Source organism: Rhipicephalus sanguineus, chromosome 8 (genome assembly GCF_013339695.2).
Source record: "Rhipicephalus sanguineus isolate Rsan-2018 chromosome 8, BIME_Rsan_1.4, whole genome shotgun sequence".
NCBI lineage: Eukaryota > Metazoa > Arthropoda > Arachnida > Ixodida > Ixodidae > Rhipicephalus > Rhipicephalus sanguineus.
Genome location: NC_051183.1, coordinates 93,086,203 through 93,099,373, shown reverse-complemented (window position 1 = coordinate 93,099,373; position 13,171 = coordinate 93,086,203). Strand labels below are relative to the sequence as shown.

The window sequence follows — 13,171 nt, the reverse complement described above, 5'->3', positions numbered from 1 at the left end:
TGTGAGAGTGCTCAAGAGTGAACACAAGTAGCACTTCTTGGCATAAAACAGCGGCTGCAGCAGCCGGGTGTCTTGAGACTCGAGTAGCCGTAGTGACGTTATCTTCGGTATGCCGTGCCATCTGCAACAGCAGCACTGTTGAAGTGTCACCTCCACGATTACCTCCTGCAATGGCGTGCAGCCGGAGCTAATCACGGAGGCCATGGTTAAAGATACGAGAGATGGTTGTTCACACTGCGCTTGGCCATTTGTCGTTATGGCAGATGTAATCCAGCTGCGGAAGTTTCAGCATCTCTATACTTACTTGAGCCTCCAGTACAGAAACAGCGCTGTCACAGTAAGTTCGGATCAAGGAGCGGCGGGAGCCTTCCGTCGGAGTGGAGCGTAGCTCCGCCAGTGGAACTGAAAATGACATAGTTCCGGTTGGTATGTTTCCACGCGCACACTTGAGCGCACTTGCATGGGCTGAGCAAGGCAAACTTTTCTGTCGTATGCTTTTAAGCTTCTGCTGCAACAACTGCAGAAAAAAGTTGCACCATCGTCGACAGTAATGTCTGTTCTTGTTAGCCGCAGTTTTACCAACTAGACCCTTTCATAATTGGAAAGCTAACTTTCCTGCGATGCACTTAGCCCAACTAGTGGCAGCTAGTCACTTCTGTAAACAGTGTGTTCAAGCCTAGTTTGCTTGTGCAATGATGCGGGAAGTGGAGAGTCGGCTGTCTTGATAGAAACACACATAATCGACAAACCGCAGCACCTGAAACTACGACCTTCACTCCACTTGAAGCACGACAGGTGCCGCCATTAGTTTGGTGAATATGCAGTGCAAGGAAATGCACTTGTGGATTATGAAAAGGGTATACTGCAGTGGTTATCAGCCATGGATGTTTCGGGGACACCTTGTGGACCAGTCGACGTAAGGGGGACCCCTTGTAGTGAGAGAAAAGAGGAGAGGGGATTATAAATTAACACAACATGCAGCGTGAAATAGGTGCCTTTTAGGGGCGAAGCTCCTTATAGCATCACCTGGTCGGTCGTCGCTCCATCCGGCGTGCCCCTGCCGTCGCGTCTCCCGTATCATTCAATAGATGGGGCTGTCCCATAGAGATGCATGAAAACTGCAGTTGGGTGACGATATACTAGATGGCGCTGTCCCATAGAGATGTGTGCAATATGTGTGCAAAAAAAAGCAGCGGCACCCTGCACATTAGATGGCGTGCAGTAATCAAAGCGGCGTATCGCCCTGATTACTGCTGGGCGAAACTACTGAACATTTCACGGTGTTACCATGATTGCTTCAGGAGCTTTGCCCAAGCTCTTCATCATTCACCCGTGGATGTGCTGTAATTTTATTTGGAAAGAATGGTCAAATTGTAGTGCCATGCTCATTCGATCTCAACAGTTTGCCAATAAGTTGTGCAGTCTGCAACCACATTCAACCTGTTTCTAGCTATGCTTCCTCTCCAAATATGCAAGCGTAGAAAAAGTGTGCCCACATGCTTATATTGTAGACAACTGCAGCAAAAGCTTTACAGCCTTCTCACGGAGAAGGCGAAACATAAGTCAGCTCCGCCTTAATGCAAGAGTGTTATGCTGTGAAGCGTACTAAAAATCAGAAGGGGCTGCTGTCACGGGACATAATGTGCCTCCAGAAACGACTTTTTATTCCTTTTTTTTTCGAGGAAGGGTTTCACGGACCCCCAGAAGTGGCTTCGCAGACACCCTGGGGTCCGTGGACGCCCTTTGGAGAACCACTGGTCTATTCTAAAACCACTTCAGCTTCCCTTTAAAGACGGGCACACCCTGACATGTTGTGGTTTTGTCGTTCCTGTCTCTTGACTTGACTTTACCACGTTACCTGTGCAGCACGGGGTAACCTGCGCTCTTCGGGCAGTACGGGTGCCAACGGGGGTCGCCGAAAGAAGGGACCCCAACGAGTGAGCTTTGACCCCTTGGCCCTGCTACTGGACGCTGCCCTCGAGGGAGAGCTTGACCTTGTGCGTACCACGGCTGCTCAGGTGCGTGATGCTTACTACTTAACTGTGTCTCAAAGAAAAAAAAAAGATACAGTGGAACTCCAAAAATACGACTTTGAGAGGCCCACGCCAAACTGCCGTATAATAATAAAAATATAATAATATAGGCAGTAACGCCCAGTCTTGCCCAAAAGACGGGTGCAAACCACTTGAATAAGCGCCCGGCACAATCCTGCCATTCTCCCAGAAAGGCAGATTAAATTATTTTTAAAAGTGACAATTAAGCATTTAATTGAAGGAGGTGTCAGCGAATCATTATTCTCATCATTTAAAAAAAAATCAAATCTCACAGTTATAAAAAAAAATATAACAAATCTCCGATAAAACGGGTTCGAAAATTGCCAGCATGTGAAAACAAGACCAAAACCATCTTAAATGGTTTGGTCATAAAATGTCCACAGAGCACATGTAGATGTTTCATGCGCAATGGAGCAGCGCGCAACGCATTTATTCTGAGTGAAGCAGAATTGGTGACTTGCCACTTTTATTATGAATGCTCATGTCACGGGAGAGCTGGAATTCTTCAGTAATTGAACCTTAAGCGGCATGGTCCAGCCATGTATTAAATTAAGTTTATGTTCTAAGCAGTAGTGTAACACTTTCGTGACCGCACGTATTCCCATCGATAGTGTGTTATCGATGACTTCAAGATCAAGTTTTGGCACTCTCTGAGCGGTTCTGGACAGCTAACGCAATACAAAGCATAAAATAACATGTTTTTTATCAGTTTTGTTTGCGAGTTTGTTTTTTCCATCGCGGGGAGATTTTTAAAGCTCGTTCGCAGTCGGGTAGGTGAGCGCTCGTTGTTTCAGACCTCGCGTCAACGCCGCTCGCGGGTGCTCCACAGAAACGGCGAATTTCGATGAATCCGATTAATATGAGTGGGAATCTCTGGATGATGGTAGCACTCCATGTGTACATGGTAATCGTTGAAGTCCCGCACTTGCATTGGTGTTGGTGTCGACGACACATATTTCGAGCCCTTCGTCTACCGTCAGTGATGCCACGGAAAAGGTTCAAGGCTTCTTGAGTGTCTCTGATCTGAAGAAGACGACCGTCGCATCCCACGAAAATTTTCACCACGTGTCTACTCTGTTGCAACTCATGAACGATTTTTCTACGCTATCTTTTAACCCCGTCGGAACCTTTCAGTGGATGAGAAAATGGTGAAATGTGAAGGTCGGTATGGTATTCGGCAGTATATGAGCAATAAAGAGGTCAAATGAGGGTACAATTACGGATTTTTGCAGATTTGGAACAGGCTACACTGTTCATTTCAACAAATACACAGAAAAATTGAAGAATACCAGAACTGCAAACTATGCTAGGAAAGTTGAACAGAAAAAGAAGTTTTTTTTTCCCGAAACATGCGCAGCCAGCCTTTGTTTCACCGCGTCGAGAACCTGCATCGCGCGGTGGCATGATAAGCACTAGTGCCTATATTCTTGTATTTATGTAAATACCCTTTGTACTTACAGAGCTTATATTTCCACTATTATTCTATGAGGGCTTTGCATTCAAAGCATATATTTCGATTTTTTTTTAATGTTTAACCTTTGCAGACTAGCATTGATGTTTTTATGAATCTTTCTTTCTTTTTGATGCATTTTTCTTTGTTTGAGAATTTTTTTATTATATTCGAAATAAATCCGTTGTTTGAAATTAATACTGTTGGAAAGACCAACTCTTCCGCTATCGTTTGATACCCTACACTTTAGCATCAAGTATATTCTGTGGCAGGAAAAAAAAATATTTCCTGGACTAGCCAAAAACAACCGATTTTTCCGCGGTCACGAAAGTGTTAAGGTAACATGTCCAGCTTATTCTGATACAGTACTGCAAAATTAATTGCAAGATTAAATTTATTATGTGTATTTTCGATGGAGGCAAAAAATGCTCGAGTCCTGTGTACTTAGATTTAGGTGCTCGTTAAAGAACCCCAGGTGGTCGAAATTTCCGGAGCCCTCCACTGTGGCATCTCTGATAATCGTATTTTGGTATTGGGATGTTAAACCCAGATAATTAAAGTTAATTATTAATTAAATTTATTGTGTTGTTAATGTTTCCCTCTGCAGGTGTGCTGATGATGTCCAGTGCTGACATATTGAAGCGCGAAAATTTAGCACAAAGTAATGTGTTTCCGCTGTTGTCATTTCATATAATATCGGCATAAGTTCAACTTGAAGTCTTACATTAGAGCCAACATTGTTTAGTGACGAGATCCACGAACCAGTGACACAGCCTTCTGAAGCAATTGCGCCTACCTCTCGCTATTACCACATGCGTTTATTGCTTTATTTTGATGTATTCAGGTTTCACTCGCAGAAACTTAGCAACGCTGAGCGCATACCACGCCGCAGTGTTTTGGAAGCTTCGCAATTGTTTGAGATCGTTCCGTGCCCCGCCACTGTGGTCTAGTGGTTATGGCACTTGACTGCTGACCCGAAGGTCGCGGGATCGAATCCCGGCCGCGGCGGCTGCATTTTCGATGGAGGCAAAAATGTTGAGGCCCGGGTACTTAGATTTAGGTGCACGTTAAAGAACCCCTGGTGGTCGAAATTTCCCGAGCCCTCCACTATGGCGTCTCTCGTAATCATATTGTGGTTCTGGGACGTTAAACTTCAGATATTATTACTATTATTATTATTATTAAAATCGTTCCGTTAAGATTTGCATCAAGTTCTGTTAAACTTACTGCAAATAGTCAAGTTTGTCTGAGAGCTTACGCGAGCACCAGCGATAATGCTAGAAGGTTCGATGACAGATGCATAAAAGACGACACGTTCCACCGATGATCAGATTATTCGCCGGCCAATGATTGTGCTCGAGGCTATTGTTGCACTGAGTGTGTCACTTCTTTTCTTTCTGGGCACAAGTTCGCCCTATAAAGTGTTTCATCCTTGCCTGCTGGAGTTCTGCTTGCTTCACCATCACAACCATGTGACACTGTGCTAAAAGTTTTGATGTTGCGTTTCAATTTGTAAGTGCTGTGGTTTGAAACACGACGTTTTTTTTAGCATAACGACTGCTGTGAGCAATTGCTCATGATAACCACATCATGAAGCTGCAAATCTGGCTGCTACAAGTACCGTATTTACTCGAATCTAGGCCGGCCTCAATTCTAAGCTGACCCCCGAAATTCGTAAGTCCAGAAAAAAAAAAACTTAATCATTGTACTCGAATCTAAGCCGACCCCTCCACTTTCGCACATCGTTTTTTCGAAAAAAACATCGGCTTAGATTCGAATAAATACGGTAATATTGGCTCCGATGTAAGTATTCGAGTCAAAATTATGCCAATAGGACATGTAGACATTGAAAACGAAAGTATGTACATTACATAGCCCTAAATGTTCGCGTTTAATGCCGTGAATACTGTACTTAGTAAGATGTGACTAGCCGTAGCGTTACTCCATGATGAATTGCTCAAAACAGAGTTTTAGTGTAAAGTTACGTGAATGTCATTGGCAGTGGTGGCAAATGCATTGTGCACCTGTTAATGCACGCAGGTTCCCAACCCAAGTGCAGCCAATGATGAGGGCATCACAGCACTGCACAACGCCATCTGTGCGGGCCACTTAGACATTGTCAAGTTCCTGGTTGAATTCGGCTGTGATGTCAATGCGCAGGACAGTGACGGCTGGTAGGTAGAATTTTCTATCTCTTTGTGTGTGTGTGTGCGTGCATGTATGTGTCTGTCATGAGCCACGCGCCATGAGCTCCGGCCAACTTCTGCCCCTGAGTCCTCTTTTGGTGCCCAATGTGGGCAATTTCTTTACTAATTTTGCCACTCGGGGACCGGCCTTCAACAGAGCTGGTACTCAAGCTGTGACAGTGAAGAACCGACAGACTGGCTTTCACTCTGATGTAGGCTGGGCTCCCGGTCACGTCATTAGTGAACAAATTTTTTTCTTTGTTAATCATGTGTACGTTTATTTTCAGATATTTTTTTCAGGTTCTGCTCATACTTTTTCCTAACGTCTTTATTTACATGCTTCGACACGATATATACTAGGGTGTTCAAATGAAAACGTACAAAATGACACTGGGTGTAAATGAAGTACAGTCGAACTCCGCTACAACGAACTCCGCTTCAAAGAAATTTCAGGTACAACGAAAAATTTTCGTTCCCCGTCAACAGTCCATAGGAGTCAATGCATAAATATGCTCACCACAATGAACACTTTTTCTGCTGCCGTTCCGTTTCAACGAAATTTGACGATGCCATTCCGGGCTCAAAAATTTAATTTACCGTGCAATAAACACAATCTTGGACATTTTGATGCATTTCAGAACATCAAAATACGAATTCAAAGTCTGAATCGCGCGTTGGAACCACCAGAAACCGCCACTGTTGACTGAGCATGGGGGCCGCCATTGCTCGATAGCGACGGCGATCAGACTGCCCTGCTTTCGCAACTGGCTTGAGTTGCTTCCGAGTCGCAGACAATCCGAAGCCAAAGCTCAGTTGTCGACACTGGGGTGCAATCGCGAAACGATAGCTTTTCCGATGCCTTTTCGTGCTTTTCGCGCTTCGCTAGTGGTCAGAGCGACGGTACATCCGCCACATCCGCGTTATCAACGCGAGCAGCCCTGGGGTGCAGTCGCGGAATGGTGCCTTTTCCAATGCCAATGCTTTTCCTGCTTGGCCAGTGCGACCGGTGGTCGGAGCAACAATTCGTCCGCGTTATCAACGGGATCAGCCAACCGCGAGTGGTGGATAAGAATAGCATAGAATAAGGCGTAAGTCATCGCTCCGCGATGCACGCCTGCATGTCGCCGTTGTCGGCGAATAGCTAGTGTTAGCGTATTGGTGCAACTGTGCAGTTCGTGCTGCGCGCCCGTGCCTGTTTGATTCGTTCACGGAAGCCGTTGTTTCTGCGTGCTTTTCAACGTGGCATCGTTATGCACATGTAAGAATCGCGTCGTAATGATGCTGGGGACGCAAAGGAAGCAGCAGACGCTTTTTGAATATTGGAAAAAAAGGTTCACTGTTCTACTAGCTCAGGTCAGCCATATTTTTTTCGATTTCACTACAACGAAATGTTTGCTTCAACGAACATTTTTCCGAGCACCGTTAATTTCGTTGTAGCGGGGTTTGACTGTATACACTATGTGCCTGATCGCAATGATCCCAGTGATGAACAAGCCGAAGAATTCCTTGTTCCCAGAATTCCTGTGGCCATGACGAGACCCAATCCTCCACAGCGTTTTTGAGTTCGTCATCCTAGTGGAAGCACTTCCCTTTCCGGTGTTTTTTTCAGGGGACCAGACGCATGGAAATCCCAGGCTATGAATGGTGACTGGTTTAACACCTTCTACAGTCAGAAATCTAATGCCCTGCTACACCTCAGTTGTCGAATTTTGCAATGTGAACGCCGTCCTGCCCTCACACGCACTGCCGCATCAATTGGACAGCGCATTTTATAAGAGGCTCTGCTCTGTACTGCGCATGCGGGCGCCCCCGCATGCTCTGATCCACGGCAGAGACTCCAATCGCATCCCTAGATGTTTCGCTACAGTCTCCCATAGTGGCATGGGCATCTGTGTAAACGGTCATGTTACGACGTTTCGTACCTTTTCATTTGAACACCCCTTGTATATACACAGATGGAAATGTTGAGAATGGAAGGATGTTTTGTGAGGGCGATAGTGGTAACCCGATGATCGTCCCTGTCTGTGCAGGACGCCCCTGCACTGTGCAGCATCTTGCAACAACCTGGCAATGGTGCGCTTTCTGGTGGAGCACGGCGCGTGCGTATTTGCGGCCACACTGAGCGACCATGAGACGGCTGCTGACAAGTGCGAGGAGGACGAGGAAGGATTCGACAGCTGCTCTGAGTACCTCTACGGTACGTGCATGTGAATCCTTTATTTCCCTCCTTTACGCTGTCAGTAAGGCATGATGTTGGGCTAGTTGGAAAAGACGCATGTTTGAAATCGTCACGAAAAAAACACAACATGGTTGATCCCTCTGTCAGAGGAATTGGTATACAGTCAAACCCCGCTACAATAAAATTGACGGGACGCGCGAAAAAGTTCATTGTCATGAAATTTCATTGCAGCGAAATTTTATCTATAGACCTCAAAAGTTAGGAAGATCTGATGATCATGACTCGTCCTTTGGTCCCGGCAAGTGCATGCATTGTCCTTTGCATTTAACTCTTGCTAACTCGGACGTACTTGGCCGCCCACCAAGTGAATGTGTTTTCTCGCGTATAACACGCACGAAATATACAGAAAATTTAGCACTAAACTCGGTGTGCGGGTTATACGCTAATTTCGGTGCGCAAGTTGGCTTCACGGTAATGCAAGGAAGGCATCTTTGCGTCAGTACGCGATTTATACACGGGGGTTATACACGAGCAAATACTATATGCAGGCTACCCTCAAATCGTGCCGAGCGCGTAGCGCCATGAAGGAGCGTGCCAACGAAGTGCCGAAGCTCCACACTACCACAGTCATAAGCGAACAAAAGGAAAGCCGGAACGCTTCATACCGTTTTACGACTTTATTACCTTTATTCTTTCTCCCGGTGTCTTAGCTGCGTACTTGAGCATATTCGCTATCGATGATCGCGACGATAGCGACCGCGGATTTCTGCGCAGCAGTTGCGGCAAACGGTAGTTGCCGTTTTCAGTCTGTGCGCGCTGGCCAAGTGCGTGCCTTCAGAACTGCGTCGCTGCTATCTGTGAGAGCATCTACCGCTGTTTTGACCACAGCATTGCTTTGAGTCATTGCGCATACTTTCGTGCTCGCCCATGATCGCATCGACACAACCGCATTTGTATTCGCAGCGGTTGCGGCCAAGAATGTACCGTATTTACTCGATTCTACCGCGCCCTCGATTGTAACGCGCACCCGTTTTTGGCGACCAAAAAAAAAAGTAATACATCGATTGTAACGCACACGCATTTTTCGTGACAGAAAAGAACAAATAAAAAAAACGCCAGGCCTGCGCGGAAAGCGCAGCACAGTCACAGCGAAAGCTGGAAGAGCAGCATTTCTAGAGCCTCCTGTGGCTACTAATACAGGTACATTAGCAACGTACCCACTACGCCACAAAGCGTAATTTTTGGGAAGTTGGGAAGCACCCAGCACGACATTATTCGTCGTTCTGCGGAGAAGCGAGGTACTATATGTAAGCGATTATGTGCAGTTTGTTGATGCGGCGGTTGATGACGATGAATAATTATGGTTGCGCCCTTTGTAATGGGTTGGAAGCTTTAAACGACCCACTAGTTACGTAATGCATATTGTGTGACGCCCGGTCGTTATTTAACTGTCCCACCACGCTTTATAACACACTTTAACCGGAGAAACGTAGAGCGATAGACAGAGAGAATTGACTTTATTGAGACTCTGAGGAAATGGATCATGGAAGCCTTATGGGCTTCCTTGGCAACCAACAAAAGTGCACTTGCGAGGAACCCACTACGCTATAAATCATTGTAATTTTTGAGAAGTAGGGCAGTAGGCACTGTGCCATTTTTCGTCATTCTACAGACACCCGTGGTACCTGCCAAATGCATGTAAGGCATTATGCGCACTTTGTTGATGCTGTGCGTGATGACGATGAAGAATTATGGCAGAGCTCTTTGTAATGGGTTGGAAGCATTCAACAACTTACTCGTTGCGCAATTCGCATTGTGTGACGCCTGGTTACAGAATTCGCGTTGTGCGACGCTTGGTGCTTATTTTACTCTTCTACGACGCTATATTGCATATGCTAATGTGGTTCCTTCCCGACATGAACCCTGTATAGGACCTTTTTGCAAAGCAGTTTCAAGCACCGGTATGGCTCAGAGGTTGAATACTGGGCTCCCACGCAGAGGGCCCAGGTTCGAACCTCGTTCCATCCTGGAATTTTTTTCTTATTTCGTTTTTTTTTCTTATTTCGAGCGATACTGGTTACGGACACCGGCGGCGGCGGCGGACAACTACGGCGCCAAAAACGGCCGGTGAAATGATCTCATAACAGCTTTCACTGTAAAAAAGTCCGTAGGAGTCAAACATCACACATTCAGAAGAACAAGTATTTGGGTTTTAAAGAACTAAAGTTTCGAAAAAGTAAAACTTAGTCAAAAAACGGGCCTTGCCGCTAAAGCTGTCACCACCACTACGGCGGCGATACGAGTCGTGTAATGGATCAGTCCTCGTCACTGTCAACGCTCTTTGATTTCGGGAAACCGGCCCTGCTTTAGTCCACTGAAACCTTTTCGTGAAGCTTTGCTGTAAAAAATCTTCTGCTTCTGTTCGCGCCAGTCTCGCACGCACATTTCGGGAACTCCGAACGACCGCAATGCGGCCCGATTTCCGTCTGTCTCTGTTATGTCTACAATAACCGGAATACAGGCGTACGTGACAAGAAGAATGGGTTTATTTACTTGCATAGAAAGCACTGTTTCGCAGCGCGGCGCGAACGGTCTAGTTCGTGCGAGCGCTCGAAGCCGAGTCCGCCCGAGCCAGGCAGGGGGCGAGGAGCAAGGCGCAGGCGTCGGGTGTCAGCACAAAGCGAGAGGGGGGGCTGCGGGAGGCCGGCCGGCGCGTCTTTGCAGCTGGCCGTGAAGCGGGTATTCGCGGTTGTCTCCAGTGTCCACTGTTAGACATGGCAATTCCTTCCCCCTTAGTTTTGCGCCTGGTAGCGGTCTGGGGGGCATCGCTGCCTTGTTGACTGTCGCTGGGCGGGCGCCGTGTGGACCGGGGCGCAGCTGCTCGTTTTCTCCCCGGAAGCTGCTGGGTGAGCGGGAAGTGTCCGTTCACTGACGTCCTGTTCCTTTGTCAGCAGCCAAGCCGCATTGAAAGGCGCAGGAGGGCTGCTGACTTGGGCGTGTCCGCCGGGCGAGTAGTGTACGTTCACGTGGCGTAGCTGGTTTAAGTGCCGGCGGGAAACAGTCCCGTTCACTTCCACGAGCCAAGATCTCAGGCCGATACGTTTTTTGACGATGGCCAGGACCCACTCGGGCTTACGGTGAAACTGGTGGGCGAGAACTGCTTGTCCTTCGTGGAATTTCCGGCAACGCGGGGCGTCTTCATTATCTCGGTTGACACTTGAAGGCGGTTCCGGTAGAACGGCTGAGATGTGTGTGCGCAGCTCGCGAGAAAACACGCGCTTCGCCGGTGTCTGGCCCGTCGTATTCTGCACTGTTGTGTGTTGCTTGAAAAGAAAGCGTGCAATGCGGCGCTGCAAGGGCCCCGTAGAGTCTCTTGCAAGAGCTCGTTTTAGCTCTCCCACGTAGCGTTCGGCCTGTCCGTTTGTGGCTGGGTGGTACGGAGCAGATGTTACCGCTGTGATGCCGTTGTCACTGTAGAATTTCTGTATTTCTGCCGACACGAATGCTGTTCCGTTGTCCGAAACCACCTTGTGGGGCAATCCGAAGGTTGCGAACAACGAGCGCAGTGCCTCGATGACAGCTGTCGATGTTGTTTTGTTCATAAGGCGAACTTCAACCCATTTACTGTAGGCATCCACAATTACCAGGAATGTGGACCCGTCAATTGGGCCTGCAAAGTCGAGGTGCACTGTGTGCCAAGGTGTGCTCGGTCTGTCCCAGTCCGGTACTGGAGCTCGCGGCGGGGCACGTTGATTGGATTGGCAGGCTGTGCACTCTGCCGCTAGTGTCTCGATATCCTTGTCGATTCCCGGCCACCACATGTAGCTGCAGGCGCACTTCTTCATTGCGACTACGCCTCGGTGTCCGGCATGAATGAGAGCCGTGGCTTGTTGTCGAAGTGGGCCTGGAATGACAACTCGTGATCCAAGTGTGATGCAACCACGATGACAGCTCAACTCCGTTGCTCTCTTGCGAAAAGCGTTGAAATTTTCATCCTTGAGCTTTTGAACGCTGCCGGCCTGTAGGGCTTTGTACAGCTTGGACAATGTCGGGTCATCTTGCGTGGCCGTTGCGACTTCGTCTGCTGTTAGTGGGGGCTTTGGTAGTGCTTCGAGCATGAGCACGCAGCCAACCTGAGGCGGGTCCTCAATGGTTTCACTGAGGGGTAAGCGGCTCAGTGCGTCGGCGTTTTGGTGTTTGTTTCCGGGACGGTACACAAGGTCGTAGTCATAAGCTGACATCTTAATACACCATCGGATCATGCAAGGCGATAGTTTCTGTGGAATCTGCTTTTGGGGCCCCAGGATACCCAGAAGTGGTCTGTGATCCGTGAGAACAGTCACATGTCTGCCCGCGATGTACTGATGAAAATGCGTGGCACCATAGACGACGGCGAGTCCCTCACGATCAAGCTGAGAATAATTGCGTTCCGCAGGTGATAGCGTGCGGGAAGCGAAGGCGATCGCTGCTTCTCTGCCTTGATCGTCAATTTGTGAAAGCACTGCACCGACGCCGTAGGGTGAAGCATCACATGCCAGAAGCAAAGGCTTTGTCTCGTCATAGTGCCTAAGCACCACACTGTCACGGAGCAGCTCCTTAAGGGCTTCAAATGCTTCCTGATGGCGTGGCGACCAAGTCCAGGGGACGTCGTTTTTCAACAGGTTGTAGAGGTCGTTGGCCACCGTTGCTCGGTGTTCTAGGAAACGGTCATAGAACGTTAGGAGACCCAGGAATGATTGGAGCTCTTGCTTGCTCGTTGGGGCGCGTGCCTCCGTGATGGCGCGCACCTTGTCGCTGGTGGGGTGAATGCCCTCGGCATCGATCAGATGACCTAAGAATTTCACTTCAGGTACCGCGAAGCAGCACTTATCGATGCTCAAGCGTAGGTTTGCACTTGCGAGCCGTTTCAGTACCAGTTCTAGGCGTGTATCATGGTCCTCGCTGGTTGCGCCACTGATGATTACATCGTCTAAGTAGACGCACACACCAGGAATTCCTTGAAGCTGCGATTCCATGTACCTTTGAAAAATGGCTGGGGCTGCCGCTATCCCGAATGGAAGTCGCTTTACCCTGTACAGTCCTCTTGTTGTATTAAGCGTGAGCACCTCAGAAGTTTCGTCGCTCACCTTCAGCTGTTGATATGCCTGCGTGAGGTCCAGGGTGCTGAATATTTTCCCGCGCCGTAGCGTGCTGAACACCTCCTGTGGTGTTGGCAGAGGGTATGAAGACGATTTTGTTGCCAAGTTCACTGTGAACCGGTAGTCCCCACAGAGACGTAGGCTTCCGTTGTTCTTCCTCACTG

The 13,171-nt window shown here is 48.0% G+C and overlaps 1 protein-coding gene across 1 annotated transcript in view; it reads left to right on the top strand.

The window, feature by feature from the left end:
* The window catches only part of LOC119402216 (apoptosis-stimulating of p53 protein 1), a 63,056-nt gene that overhangs the window by 34,354 nt on the left and 15,531 nt on the right, over positions 1 to 13,171 (top strand). Inside the window, exons 9-11 of the mRNA XM_037669347.2 lie at positions 1,867 to 2,018; positions 5,545 to 5,678; positions 7,721 to 7,887. Coding sequence (XP_037525275.1) covers positions 1,867 to 2,018; positions 5,545 to 5,678; positions 7,721 to 7,887 — 453 coding nt within the window. The remainder of the gene's footprint in view (positions 1 to 1,866; positions 2,019 to 5,544; positions 5,679 to 7,720; positions 7,888 to 13,171) is intronic.